The sequence below is a fragment of the Eptatretus burgeri genome, chromosome 3 (assembly GCF_056783735.1).
Source record: "Eptatretus burgeri isolate ZD-2024b chromosome 3, Ebu_testis_v1, whole genome shotgun sequence".
Taxonomy (NCBI): Eukaryota; Metazoa; Chordata; class Myxini; order Myxiniformes; family Myxinidae; genus Eptatretus; species Eptatretus burgeri.
Genome location: NC_140963.1, coordinates 80,496,841 through 80,513,033, shown reverse-complemented (window position 1 = coordinate 80,513,033; position 16,193 = coordinate 80,496,841). Strand labels below are relative to the sequence as shown.

Genomic DNA, 16,193 nt, shown 5'->3' with positions numbered 1-16,193 from the left:
TTATTTTGACTTCTGCAAAGTATTTGATGCTGTTCCGCACAAGAGACTACTGATGAAGGTTGTGGCATCATGCGGCATTGGAGGAAAGCACCACACTTAGGTTGGAGCATTCCGAGCAGGAAGACTTCAACGAGCCACTAATCAACGGAGTGAGCTCAAACTGGAATCCTATAAATAAGGTTTATCACAGGGCAGTGTACTGGGACCCATTTTGTTTTTGTTATCTATATATCACTAAAACTCTCATCATGTATGGATGTATGTATATTCCTGAAATACAGCCAAAACGGTACACGATGGCGCAAAATTTTCGGCCCACCTTACTCACCATTCTCCTGCGGTGTGCAGTATCAAGTTTCGTTCATATCGGGCAAAGACAAATAATTAAACAAGCCGGTAGGTGGCGATGGGTCGCCGAGCATGGAAACTATGAGATGTAGAGCAAAATGGATGTCATATAGCGGATGGGGAATCACCTTAAGATTATGCATATCAAATCTCATCCAGTTCCATCTCCTGATAACTACTCGGTATCCATTTGAATGAAAAGTACCGAAAATGCGGTTTGAAATCGGAAATCCCCAAAATTCAAGGGGGTGCTGTGGGTGAACAAAGATCTAAATCGAAAATCCGGCTTGATCGTTTGTGCACAATGTATTCCAGACGATTAGTGTGAATTTTCATGACCATCCGACCATAACCCTAGGAGGAGTAGCATTTGGCGCAAAGGCACCGCCAGCTCTCGCATATTATCGATTTTTGCACTAATTGACCTTTGACCCCTGACCTTAGTGAAATCGGTCAATATGTCCTGAGGCAAAGTTGTAGGACTCATTGAGTACCATGAACCTGCAAAGTTTCATTCGTATCGATGCACTCACCTGGTCGCTAGGGGGCCTTCAATTTTCACGCATACCCTAATTGTAGGGGGCGCTGCGGGTAAAGTTTTCCATATATCACAAAAAACGGAATATATTTGATAGAGCATCACCTGTAGATCATTCGTGCCAAATTTCATAGCCCAACATGGGATAATGGCTTTCCGAATTGATTTCGCGTGAACGGTACCGATTTTGAAGGTTTTTCGGTTGTTGCGAGGGAACCAAAGCGTCCCTAGCAACCATCACAATTTCCAAAGCACTAGGTCAGAAGATGTACCTACCACCCGAGTTTGGTTAAAATCTGCCCACGTTTACTACCAATTATGCTGATGACAAACGAACAAACATCCAAACAAACAGACAGAATTACTGACGATAAGGGTCACCTATTTTCGGCGACCCAAAAATCAATTCTCGATTCAGTCAAGTACTCTTTGGGAGAATTTGATCAATGCAAACAACCTCAACGGTATAGTTCGCTGCAGCTATCTTTTTTTATCTTTTTTTTTTTTTGAAATGATTTTTTTATCAACCGCTGTCACAACGGCAACCCAACAGGTTCACGGGTCGTCTCGTATCTATTAAAGATCTGTCAGAGTTTATCAACAACCTTGTGTACTGCTGATGAAACCAAAATAATGGGTACATTTAACAACCAGGATCAAGTTGACTTGGACAAGGTACACTGGTACAGGAATTGTCCATCACCTGACAGCTCCCCTTTAATGAAACCAAATGCAATACCCTCGTGCATGTTGGAATACATAACAGTAAGAATAGACACCATATGAATGACGTAAGGCCAAATAAAATGGACAAAAAACACCAGTTGGTCTGGATTTTTTAAAAAGAGGAACGAGGAGGCCGTTTTTAGGTCATCTCCAATGAGATGACCTTATAAAACAAGTCTCGATGTAGGTACGTCCATTTTTTTTCTTCCGATTTTCTTGATATTTGGTATGTGGGTAGATGTATATGAGGGATGCACGATGTTATGACCTTTGACCCGATTGAAGGTCAAGGTCAACGTCGAGGTCACTCCAAAGTTGCAAAATCGTCCATTTTCAAAATCTATCTCCTCCGCCGTTTATGATTCTATCTTCTGATTCTGATAATATGGAACAATATCTAAATTTGGTTGTGCCGGTTTTTTGAAATTCGTCCTGGTTATCGAGTCACGTGTCTTCAAAGTTGGAAAAAATCGTCGATGTGATACGGTCAAAAAAAAATTCACCTGATCTTGATGAAACTTGGTATGGAGGTAGGGGTTGATGAGTGATGCACGGCAGTTTGACTTTTGACACGATTGAAGGTCAAGATCAAGGCCACTCCAAAGTTGCGAAATCGTCCATTTTCAAAATCTATCTCCTCCGCTGTTTGTTATCCGATCTTCGAAATATTTTCGGATTCTGATAATATGGAACAATATCTAAATTTGGTCAGGCCGGTTTTTTAAAAAATTTGTCCTGGTTATCGAGTCGCGCGTCTTCAAAGTTGGAAAAATCGTCGATGTGATACGGTCAAAAAAATGTCGCCCGACCTTTTAAAGACACATTGATCATAAATGTTCCAAATCAACCATTTTCAAAATCTATCTCCAGATGACTCAGAAATGTAGTTTGATTTCTGAGGTTTTCTATCCTTTTTACTCCCGGGCTTCATCTGTACGTTGAACCAAAAGACAAGATGACATCGAAGCCATTATAAGCCGATCAGGGATCCACATCTACAGAGATTTAGAGATGACCGGCACCCCCAACCGGGGGTAATTTTTATTTGTTATTATTCATTTATTTATTTTCAAAATGGACGCTGGCTTTTACTACCCGAAAAAATCGTGTACCTGACATGCCAATTTTGCATATCCCCACCTTCACCCCAAAAAATTACATCTTCCTCGGCTGGAGGACCGAATAAAGACCCGACAGGGTCCATTTCGTGTGTGTGTGTGTGTGTGTGTGTGTGTGTGTGTGTGTGTGTGTGTGTGTGTGTGTGTGCGTGCGTGCGTGCGTGCGTGCGTGCGTGCGTGCGTGCGTGCGTGCGTGCGTGCGTGCGTGCGTGCGTGCGTGCGCTGCCAGTCTGTTAAGTAGAATTGTATAAGTGTTGATTGCTCATTGTACATTGCATTTTATTCGTGATTAAGTCTGCACTGTGTCTTCTTATTGTAAATAAATATCTGTTAAATGTACCAGCTCATTGTCTGTGCTTTCTACCATTGACCCAGCACGGTTCGTGCTTGAGAACCAGTAAGCCAATTGAGCTGTAAGTTGTCGTTTGGACCGACGGACTTTGGTAATTCCGCTTGGTTACACCGGACCGAGGTCGCTAGAGTGACCCGGTTCGACAGAGTCCGTTGAGGGTGTGACTTCCCCAGTAATTTGACGATGTGGGTACTTAGGTATATTGAAATCTGGCGACTAACCCTACCCCACGCCGTCATGGAATTGGCGAGCACGGTCCTTAAGTGACCCGTGACCTTCGGAGTTGTCCGATGGTTACGACCTGCAATTCCGCGTGTTCGGTGGGAGACGGCTCTACTGCTCCACCTGGTGGCCGTTCCTCATCACCGACCCTCAGCCCACAACAATAAGTCATGTGAAATGGCAGTTATCTTGGATTAAACGCAAAAAAATTAAGTATTATAACTGTAAAACTGCTGATCAGAAAAATTTGAAACTTGGCACATCTCATTTGACTCCCAATGGGGAATACAGGATTGTAAGGATGATGTCATCGGTGAAGTCGGAGACCAGCCATAAACGTTTTAATCAAAATCCTTGTTTACCATTGAGATTCAGTGTGTATGTCCAGACCATAACATTTTTACCAATCAAGTTTTTGTCATCAAATCTTTAACAACCCTTTATAATGAGATTGTGGAGAACACAAATTACTAAAATGTATAAATATTTTTTAACTGTTGTGTTCATCATGATTAGTTTGACCAGAAAGCAGACACGGATGGGCTTTGCATTTTGAGATGCTTTCGAGATGTTTTCGAGATGCTTTCACTTTCGAGATGCTTTGACATTTGAGATGTTTTCGAGTTTATTTATTTATTAGATGTGATTGGAACTCGGAAGCAAAGTGATACTGCACGCAGAATCCTTCGGTGAGGGAACTCGTGATATCACATAGCCAATTGAATGAATAAAGTGATACCTGGCATATCGGCTAGAGGTCACAACAGTTCTACCAGTTTGTGTATCAATCCTTGCAAGTGGAAAGGAACCGAAACATTAACAAGGAAACTCGATGCAGGAGGAGGCCATTCGCCCTTCATACCTGTGCCGAAACATTGCGTTTTCAAAATTGATCGTACTTTCCATCCAATACCTGTTTTGATGATACTAAGACGGGTCTGCGGGTTTTCAGAAATAAAACGGGACAAACCTGTGAATGTTCAACCCTCCATGGCACCTAAACCACGGCCAAGTCTCGTCGAATTTGAGATTTTCGTGAGAACTCGGCCACAGATTCATGCACGATTATGTTTTCGCTCTGGAAATCGTGGAACGGTTTCATCTGATCTCTGGTAGTTAAAAGATTTGATCAATATTGTGTCAAATAATGCAGTACAGTTGGCAACATTTGTTGGCTGGAATGTAGCCCATGCCATCAGGTATGAATCTAAGAAACATGAAAATGGGAGAGAGGTGGTAAAAGTTTGGTGCAAGAGCTGCGCAGAGTTTTCAGAGAAGATAACTAAGGATGGGAGGTTACGAGGTCAGGCCAAGATTGACATCATTAAATTAATAAAGGGAATCAAAACAAAGACCAATTACTGCACCGTTGTCTCAGGAAGCCACACACACACACACACACACACACACACACACACACACACACACACACACACACACACACACACACACACACACACACACACACACACACACACACACACACACACTATGCACTGGTAAGTACTTACAAAAGTTATTTTATTTGAAGTTACTAGTACGTGCCCGTAAAAAAAAAAATATATATATATATAAATAAGTAAATATTCAAACCGCGAGCAACGAACAACAACCACACAGGCCGTTTCTTCGCTCTCGTGTGCCCGTATGTGCATGGCCCGGAAATTCGCATATTATTCGCAGTTACGATTATTCACAATTTAGTTTTAATACCCAATTATTCAATTAGCTCCAACGTATTTTACCTTTTCGCAATGTCGTGGCAAGGAAAAACAAAGAGAAGAGAAGAGAGAAAAAAATTTACTTCCTGGTTCAGAGCATACCAGCACTCTGATGTTACCGAAATTTATGCACCGTCTAATATGAAAACGATCATAACTTGGGGCATTGTGTTTATCTATAAATGCGCATAAGAAATCGAGAAATTGTAAGAATACACGAAGTCATCATTATCCGGAAGCCCGTACGTTGTAACCCGTAATGGGGAACGCGGCTGAGGTTCCCTTCCCCATCGGCCACGCCCACGCAACAACGTGTCTTGTCATTGGTTTGGTAAATAAATGGCCATAACTTGGGAAGCACTTGTCCGATTAATATCAAACCTTGAAAAGGCACATCCTCAGGTCCCCAGCAATATACCTGGCAAGTTTCAATTAGATCGGATCAGTGGTTGTCGAGAAACAGCGGTCACAGACACACACAGACACACACAGACACACACACAGACACACACACAGACACACACACAGACACACACACAGACACACACACAGACACACACACAGACACACACACAGACACCCACACACAGACACACACACACAGACACACACACACAGACACACACACACAGACACACACACACAGACACACACACACACAGACACACACACACAGACACACACAGATTACTGGAATTATAGAAAGATAACCTTAACTTGTAAACAATTGACTGATTTCCCCACTGCCCGGATCATCATCTGGGCACCGTTTTTCATCGAGGTTTCGATCCTATCAGCCCAGAACCTCCCCAAATGGTGGATCCACAACCCCGGTCACAGGTCCACATCAGTAGATAACGCAACATCAATGGACCGACAACCTCAAAGTTGTGTGCAGACAGTCAGTCAACACAGCAATGCAATATCCTTATTGAAACTGATATAATTACTTGTATTTCAAGTATTACTATATATGAATTCCTTTAATCATACATCACTTTATATCATAACATATCCCTGTGTGTCATAAGAGGCGACCAGGGTTGGCGTCAGGAAGGGCATCCGGCCATAAAACATTGCCTCAAGAAAAAGCCCAACCCCTGCACAGCAGGGAAAAATGGCTGTAAAAACGGTCATTTTTATTTTTATACTTTATATCATAACAAATTGAGTGATAAACACTTTACCTTGAAGACATGTCCATGACACAGCATCTCCATCTAACCATAGACTCAAACTGTCATTAACAACCAATTTTAACATGCTGCACTGCGTATCCCAGCAACCACCATGAAAATATTTTAATGCCTATTTATAATGTATTTTATAATACTAGTACGTGCCTGTAAAAAAAAAAAAAAAAAAAAAAAAAAAAAAATAGTAAATAAATATTCAAACCGCGAGCAACAAACAACAGCCACACAGGCCGTTTCTTCGCTCTCGCGTGCCCGTACGTGCGTGGCCCGGAAGTTCGCATATACAGTGGAAAATCAATATAACGCTAAGTGTTGTAGCGCTTGTACTGATATAACGCTCATACACCTTGGACCCCAAAAAATACTACTATTTCATGTTTAAAGGCAAAAAAGTGAGAAAATAGAGACAAAGTTAGTCCAAAATAGCGCTAAGTGGCCAAAAAATTTCAAGCTGTCATCGCCCTGTGTTGAGTTGACATGTGGTGTGAAAATGCTCACGAGCTGTCATCTTCTCGCACCTTTCCCGTATAAATGGCGAAGCTGAGATGAACAAAATCAATTCAATTCAAATCATCATAGCATCCGTATCTCCTGTAACTCACGTTCATGTTCCCTTCTAACACCATACAACACAGTACACAACGTAAGTACAGTACTGTACTGTACAAGATTAACTAATGTTCGTGTGCTCTACCGCCCACATCCTTTCGGAAGAGTTGTCAACAACTTAAATCTAAGCACCCGTTACATCTCCTGTACCAGTTCTTCGACATCTTCATCACCTACCAGCCGAGAAATCTTCAAATTTGTTAGTTTTGTTTGCTCTGTTCAGTTCAGCGCCGCCATGCCGAAGCGGAAGTGTTTTTCCATAGAGGAGAAGCTACACATAATTAAACAGATACGGAATGGTGAAACTCAAGTGACCATCAGCAAGGATACAGGCATCGCCGGTTCAACTCTAAGAGGATGGTTGAAGGATGAAGAGAACATCAAGAGCTTCATCGTCACTATCAACTCCAATGAAGGGATGAAGAGGAAGAGGGTCAAGCTTGGGAGGGATCAGGAGTTGGACCAGGAACTATTCAATTGGTTCTGCAAGTCTAGAGAGCTTGACATACCCATCTCGGGCACCATCTTCCTTCATCAGGCCAAGAAAATCAACAAGGATCTTCACAAGGAATAGAGAGGTGAAGATGCTGACTACAGCTTAACCAGGGGGTGGCTGCAACGCTGGTAGGATCGACATGGGGTCCACATGAACCAACAACATGGAGAGGCCAAGTCTGCAGACCTTGAATCTGCCAAGAACTACCTCTCTATCTTCAATGAACTAATCGAAGACAACAACTTCACAGAAGACCAGGTTTTCAATGCAGATGAAACTGGTCTGTACTACAAGACCCAAGGAGGAGGTGGGCAGGTCTGCCGTCACGGCCCTCAACCTCGCCCCTGGCACATCAGCTCTTTATGCTCTCCAGGCCTGGGTTGGTCAAGAAGAAAGAGACCTGGCTGAAGAACTGCTCAGAGAAGAACAGCTGTCAACTGGAGAGGAAGAGGAACCCCTAGAGGAGTCGGAAGAAGAAGAGGCACCAGTTGAACCTCTCCCCCAGTCTCTCCACTCCAAAGCTGAACAATCTTTCCTTTATGGTCTTCATTGGTTGGAGTCCTTGGATGAGCGGGAATGCCCCAATCTTCGTTTGAAGATACACCAGGTTAAAATCCTTCTGGATGACACCCGAAGACTCTCAAGAGCATCCATGAAACCAACCAAGATCACCGATTTCTTCAATAAATAAATTCCAAATTCTTCAAGATATAAATTCCATATCCGTTTTGTGATTAAGGAAGCGTAAAATATTTTACCGATTTATGTGATAATGTACATTTTGTATTTTTTTTATTTTGTAAGTAATGTTCGAGTGTACATAAAAAAATAAAATATATTCTATATGCATTCAATTCCTGTGTTTATTTCTTGTTTAAAAAAAAAGAAAAGAAAATAACTTGACCGCTTCGTCATCAACCCCAACAATCCAAGATGGTGGACGTACATGTCCACGTGTTTTGGTTCTGGTTTGTATGTAATATAAAATATTTTTCACTGCATCAGTATAGCGCTGTATCATTTATAACGCCCTAGTCGCTTTGGACCCCACCGGTGAGCGTTATATCGATTTTTCCACTGTACATATATATATATATATATATATATATATATATATATATATATATATATGTTTAATCAATAATATTAATTAAATAATTTACCTCATTAAAATAATTCATTTTTATCCCCCGCGTGGTGGAAGGGGGATATTGTTGTCACGCAGGTCGTCCGGCTGTCCGTCCGTCCGGGCGTCAACATTTATAGCTGTGAGTACGATAACTCATAAACTGTTCGCCATATCGATTTGAAATTTGGGTCACACATGTACCACCTGAAAAGGAAGAACCCGATTGATTTTTGGGTGTGGCCAACTCCAAGATGGCCGACTGAGGAGGCCATCTTGAAAAAAGTTTTTTCGCCATATCGATTTGAAATTTGGGTCACACATGTACCACCTGAAAAGGAAGAACCCTATTGATTTTGGGCGTGGCCGGATCCAAGATGGCCGACGGGTGGCCATCTTGAAAAAATGTTTTTTGTAATAAATGGAAAACCGCTTATCTGATTTCAATTATTTTTGGTTTCTACGTTCCTCACCCCTGGGGAACGTTTTTGAGAAAGATGACCAAATGGTGTCTTGTTTCCAATTCACCTCTCTCATTATCTGGAATATGTATGACCTTTTTCATTCAATGGCGGGGGATTCCCCATCTCTGATGGTATATTTTTATTTATATCAAATGCAATGCAATCGGAACTTGTTTACATGAAAACCAACCAAACTTAAACAAAAGGTGACTATGGAGTCTAAAGACATTCTCACAAAACCTGATCAAAAATCTAACCAAATATCATCTGTTTAACATGATGGAAAACACCTTCTCAGCACGTTCCACATAATCATCCTTTACTGAATATGTAATTGCAAATCGTAGTAGCTGAGATGAAAAGACATCAAAACCCATTTTAATTGTTACATTGACACTTGGAAAGGTGTACAAGACTACAGGGAAACTGAAATCATCAACTTTACGATAAACACTTGTACTAAAACCATTCTGTCCAACTCTAACACATCCAGATATGCAGCAACTGTACAATCATTAGCACTCCTATTGGCAATCAGGCTATCTGGATAAATCTTGTGAAGTTGCCTATCAAAAAAATTATAGTTAACCACACAAATATCATGTATATAATGACATGTATGAGATAATATTTTAGCTGATCCTAATTTTTTTTCTCCTTCATCAGTTTCTGCGTGAATGAAAATTCACAGAAAATAAGAAAAATGTCTGCTAGTAGGGGGCTGCAATTCCCACCCATGGGAATACCTTTAACCTGTTGAAACATTATCCCACAAAAAGACACAAAAGTATTAAATAAAACAAAACTAACAGCATCCATAAACTTCTGCTTGTCAAAACAATGAAAACTGGAATATTTATTTTTAGAAAAGAATGCTCTATCAATCCTGACAATCAAAAACTTATTAAAAGAGTTAAAAACCTTGTCAATTACTTTGAAGAGTGAACCCCTCACGAGTACCCAATCCAAATTTGTAAAAAAGTTAAAAAATCAAAAACTTCAACTGACTTGATGTTAAGGCATCTAATCCTATCTGGGAACTCTAAAGAAGAATTAATCCTCCAAAAAGTGTTTAATACCAGAAATCTTCTCAAATGCTAAACAATATTTCCTGAACTGTTCCCTTACAACTTGTAAGCCTAAGTTAACAATAACCGATAACTGTTTGGTGGAACACTGCCTGGCACCCGCTATAAACCTGTACTTGTACAGGTTCTTATGAAGCTTCGGAATCCAGAAAAGCTGAGGAATACAAAGATTTACCTCTTTACATTTAATACTAAAATTATTAACTAAAACTTCCTCATGCTCAGTGATAATATATTGGAGTGACTTATGACAAGGAACATATATGTGCTATTTCCTAAACAAGTGAAAGTAAGCATATCAATGCCTAACTCTCTTAATAAAACCTCTACATAAAACTTTTTACAAACCACAACAAAATTATTAACAGCCTTATCCGCTGGAGCTATTACGTAGCTGTCATGGAGAACATGAATGTCTTTACGTACACTCAGCTTGTTCAACACTGGTTTAGATCGACCCAGTGAAAGCAAGCCCCAACTACTAAAAATCTTAATCCTATTATCCAGGACTTCCACAACTCTGTTAAGCCATGCATTAAAACTGTTTACAGATAGCTTAAACTTGGTGCACATTTGTTAACATAATTGGAGAGAGAATCCACAACTAAAGACCTAATGCAGTTCCAAGGTTGAGTTATTAGTTCCCTCTATTTTGTTCCCATTTTCATCAGACAGTTTGGTACCAAATATACTGTGACATGCCATATGTCATCTTTGGTGAGTAATGGTACTGATTATCATGTTGATGGCTAACAATTAAACAGTGTTCTTTTGTTTCTCAATGGTATGCACAATGGCAATAAAAATGACAAAAGATGATATTTTGGGATTTTTCTTGTTTTATTTAAATAAATACTCGTACATCATTTCATCTGTCATGAATGAACATACAAAATTACATTCACACATTCACAATGACACATACACTCAGAAGACACAAAATTATAGTTAATTAGCAATAAGCATCACAACACACTCAGTCTTGCGTAAATATTTCTTTTTACTGTCATCACTCTCCTCACAAGCTTCAGGAGTGTGATCTGTTGCTCTCCCAAGATCTTCAAATGTGTCGGTCTGACCTACGAGTAATGTGATCACAAGAGGACATCCTTGGAAGCTGTTCAACAGCTGTTTAAATTGGACATAAGAAACATTTTTTTCACCAGAGGGTTGTTAATGATTTGAATTGTCTTGCACATGAAATTGTCCAAGGCTAAGAATGTCAGTGTTGAAAAGTAGACTGGATCGACCTTCATGGAGCCAAAGGTTCTTAACTAACAGTCCTTGATGTATGCTCAGAACTAGTTAAAAAATAATTAAGTTGGACTCAACCCTGATGAGCAGACCAGGATAATTACAGGATACTGTACCTGATGTGATGCGATGATATATGGTAAGCTTTCAGTATTTTGGGTACCATTGTGAACTATTTGGTAAGCTCTGTACTTTTTTGGGGGAGTGTGGTATGGTTTTAGACTTCGACTGTACAATTGTTTACCTTGTTCACAGGTGCTGAAGGATTCTAAAACTCGGCATTCTCGAGGGTTTGGCTTTGTGGCGTTCTCGGACATATCAGAGGTCGATGCGGTTATGAATGATCGTCCTCACCGTATCGATGATCGGGTTGTCGAGACCAAACGTGCAATTCCTCGACATGTACTTGTATGTACAGTTTGTCTGAGACGTTTAAAATGATCTATAATATTTTTAAAAATTGTGTTCTTTCTCTTTCTTTTGATTTTTTTACATTTTGAAAGATTTCAAACCTTTTGCATCTGTTGTTATTAATGTCTTCAGCAGTGTTAATGACTTGTGCCTATTTTGCTTTTCTATTACAAATTTGAACTTGTACCTTCCAATTTGCTCAGGGAATAATCTTTTGAACGTTATGGTTTGACATGTCACTTTGCAGGACTCTCGGCCAGGTGTGCACATGACTGTGAAGAAACTTTTCGTGGGTGGCATCAGGGAGGACATACAGGAGTCGCACTTGCGCGATTACTTCTCAATGTTTGGCAACGTAGTGAGGGTCGAGATGGTGAATGACCGTGTCACAGGAAAGAGGCGTGGCTTTGCCTTTGTCTTGTTTGACGATTATGATCCTGTGGACCAAATCATTTGTAAGGACACATTCCCCACCCACATTACTGTTTTACAACCTCAGATATTAGATGAGCTCACATCTTTCCACCTCCTATAATTTATATCTGAAAAGTTGATGCTGGCCTCTTCAAATCGGAGCAGATATGCTGGAGTGCTTTAATATTTTTTGCTTTGTCTTGCAGGCCAAAAGTTTCACAACATTAAAGACCATCATTGTGAAGTGCGGAAGGCCTTAACTCGGGAGGAGCTGGACAGCTGCAACTTGGGTTCAAGGGGAGGTAAACGTACCTTTTGTCTCGTGCTTTAAACACCGCCTTTGTGCTTACGTTCATTCACTGAGCGCGTTTTTGTTTTTAGATACCTTTAAAGGTAATTTCCTAATGATCTTCTGCTCCATTTGTTTTACTCCAAAAAAAAACAACACTGACAAAGGCCAGCATGACCCTTTCATGTCATGAGAGTGCCTACTGGATGCCTGAGGCTTTTAAAAAAAATGGAATTTCACCCACTACAAATCCAAAGGCCACTCAAAGTGGAGGCTACAAAAGGGAAAGTATAGATGTTCAAAAGAAAGAAGAAATCCATTTACATTCCTCTTGAACTGACATATCGTTTAGGAATGAGGGGGTAGTGGGATGCAGGTAAAGAGTTCCAAGGTGATGCAGTATGGGAAAATGAACTTGAAGAGTATGCCATGGTCTTAGTCCTCGGGACAGATAGTGTATGGATGGGAGGAATTTCTCGTGAGAAATGAAAGTGTTTCCTCAAGTGCAATGCAGAATTTTAAACACCTGAGAAGTGGCACGTGAGAAGGAAAAGGAGAGAATAATGGAGGGGAGGGAGTGTTTTGTGGAAGAGTACTGTGTAATTACATTATAAATTGCTTTGTGAAGAGTAAATCGTACTAAAATACACAATTTGGTGTCTGTCTGTCTGACCGTGATACATTCGGTCGTCACTTATCCAATCTCAACCAAACTTGACAGGAGGACAAAGGATCACACGATGAAGGTTGTCGTGACGTCATCTCCCACCCCCCCTTTCCACAAGGGGTTTTTCCACCTTGGGTGAAATCCGTGTTCAGGTGCGTAGCTGGCTTATCATGGTGTTTTTCCAAAGCCACTTCCAAAAACAAAAGTAATAACAATGCGTGATAATATAATAATGTTATTACAAAACAATATTAATTTTAATAAACACCCTCTCCCCAAGGAGTTTTTCCACTTGAACAAACGCCATGTTAACGTGTATAAATAAATAACTTATCGTGGAGTTTCGTGGGGCACCTCCACCGTAAGTACAAAATACTATAAACCACAAATACCTTTTCAAACAGTTGCTATTGCTGTTTAACACTAAACTGAAAGGGAGGAAACCGACATTGATGAGGCATTATATGCTTATCACATCCCACACAGATTAACGGTCGCGAGCCTAGATCGACTGTAATCCATATACCCCAGAGAGGAAAATATCATGACCCTTCCTGCTGCTCTGGTAGGGAGCGGATGTACTAGTTATTTAAATGAGAATTTTCCTTTTGGTTGGTGGGGTGGAGGGAGGGGGGGAGGGATATTGATTTATAACCTTCAAAGCACCAAAAAGGGCATGCCTTTTCGATATACCTGTAGTGCCCGTGGCAAATTCAGACTGGCTCAAGCTGATCACGAGTCACGTGTCTCGAGTGGCCGCCCGCTTCCCATTCTCTGATCTACTGCACGCAGTGACCAGAGAATGGTACGGCCGGACTCATGGGGACGGGTCCCTCCTGTAGGACATGTGGTACTACTGCTATGTCGCAGAAGGGGGTGCCCCATTGACATGGGTCCTACTCCTCTCAATCAGATTTTCTCCACGGTGCTTGCGACTCACTGCGTACGGCATGGCCCTCTCAGGGGAACCTGTTGGGGTCGATGATGGGCATTCCATTGGCAACTTCAGATTCCTGACCTGGGTTGGCCGAGCCGTATGTGGTTAACCGCTGGGTTGTTGCATGCTCGATGCCGCCGGCCCTACAATCTCAGTGAGCACCGTAACCGGTACTCCTATAGGCAGATGGTCTTGCCTGCCACGCCAGTAGTACAGATCCGATGGACTGCATCTGGACACTGAGTCAGCATTTGTTGCAGGGGGCTGAATGTGATTGTGAACCATTGGATGGTTTCGCGGTCAAAAACTGCTACGGACGTCCACTCCAGTGGTTTGGAGTTTGTCTGTTACCTCTGTGCCGTGGTGGTCAGCACTTGAAATGCGCTGGAGTACGGAGGAGGGGGAGAGGACAACGGACCAGGGTTCAAGAGCCTTGGGAGGGGAGGCATTGAGCCGGCGCCAACCTCTTCTTCATTTTAAAATTAAAGCGAATTAAACACTACATGGAAGGGAATTTTGAATTTGGAACTACACACATCGTCGACATGGCTGGGAACTAACTTGTATGTGTTTGCAATTGGTCATTACATTCAACACAAAGGACAACATATAAACAGTCACACAGGAACCTTTCCTTCAGGGCATTTCTGTTCTTGTACGAGACAGGCTGAAGTTGCCACATCGGCCTTTTCGGAAGCAGTTGGAGTCTCTGTGAGGTTGAAGAAAACCCAGATCACATGAGGCAGCACACCATCGTGTGTGCCTGATCGTGACACTCTTCCATCTTCCCTCTCCATCCCCCCACCCTTTGGGGGACCATTTTGTTTTTTTCCCCTTCTTCTGGTGAGGAGCCACATAGTTATGCGACATGCAAATGCAGCGTTCAGGTCATTTAAACACGCCCTTACTCAGTGGGGGCTTTGTTTTCAAACAGGTCCGAGTTCCAGGTACAGAGGTAACATTTCCATATTCGAGCAGTCGCCAAAACAGATGTTTACTGCAGTGGTCTTTCTGTGCTAAGAGAAGTTCTATTTTGGCAGCAGCTGCTCGTAACGAACAGACAAAAAGCGAGCCTTGTACAGTGCAATGTCTGACCACAGGAGCAGATCTCCCGTCCAAAGGCAGAACCTAGTAACTCACTTCTAATTGATTTTGAGAAAACAAAGAAAAACTGCTTTTATATATATTAAAGCCGTATCCATTCGAGAAGATTTGATTATTCCTTTACAGATGTTAGAGTGCTGCCATTTCGATGTCATGTGACTAAAGCGTGGCATCAGATTGGTCCATTGAGATACTAGGTTTTTTTTTTGGTATTTACTGAATTCTGTAGGAGTTGCTAGGTCCTGCCATGAGCGTACAAGCTTACGTAGGGAACAAATTACAATAACTTATACACCAACATGAAGCCTATAACCTCGTAACTCCAAAATTAGTATTAGCTCAGTTTTGATCAAAAAATGAGTTACTAGGTTTTGCCTTTGGACGGGATGGGGGAGGGGGGGAGGAGTGAGCATTTATATAAAATCTTGTGCACTGTCTTTATCCCCTCCAGCTCCCCCACCCACCCCACAAGACTTCTTCCTTCCTCCCTGCTCACTTCGGAATTGGTTTGACCTCATGAGTTATTTTCTGCCACAGAGTGAAGGAGCATGTGTGGTCGGTGTTGGGGTGGAGCGAGAGAGAAAGCCATCATGTCCCCCTCTCCCCCTTCCCCCACGACATATTTCCACCAATCTCGAGAAGGGGGTCAGCCAGTGTCTGTTCTGTTTAACCGAAGAGTGTGTGTGAGCTTCTCTCTGAAATACATGCAAAAATATCGAGTCTTGTCCATGGTTGTGCCAAACTAGCCAATGCTAAAATCAAAAACTGCAGACACTTTAATGCACTTCCACAATCAATAAATCACATTGCAAACCTTTCAATGTCTGTTCCATATTTAATGCTTATAACATACTGTTGCGGATCCGGGGTGGCGGGATTCTCACCCGGTCCAAGGTGCCACCCTCACCACCACCGTCTCCGGGGTTTATAACACCGGCCGGCTCAGCATAGGCCGCGGGTTACGCGCCTTCAATCGCGATACCAACCTAATCCTTGTACCTTGCCAGTTAGGGAAATAGAACCCCTGGTTACAGACTGGTTTTGTCAGATGCTGAGCGTTTTCTGCCAATCTGTAACCATTTTGGTTTTATATGCCAATCGAACGGATCGTTC

General features: G+C 41.7%; 1 protein-coding gene across 7 annotated transcripts in view; it reads left to right on the top strand.

Moving 5' to 3' along the window:
- The window catches only part of LOC147030286 (heterogeneous nuclear ribonucleoprotein A1-like 2), a 35,694-nt gene that overhangs the window by 620 nt on the left and 18,881 nt on the right, over positions 1-16,193 (top strand). For all 7 annotated transcript variants that reach the window (XR_015056293.1, XR_015056294.1, XR_015056292.1 and 4 more), the window contains exons 3-5: positions 11,514-11,666; positions 11,917-12,124; positions 12,290-12,385. Coding sequence is in view for 4 of the 7 variants with exons in the window: in XM_085874185.1 (XP_085730311.1) it covers positions 11,514-11,666; positions 11,917-12,124; positions 12,290-12,385 (457 nt within the window). In the remaining 3 variants the exon portion in view is untranslated. The remainder of the gene's footprint in view (positions 1-11,513; positions 11,667-11,916; positions 12,125-12,289; positions 12,386-16,193) is intronic.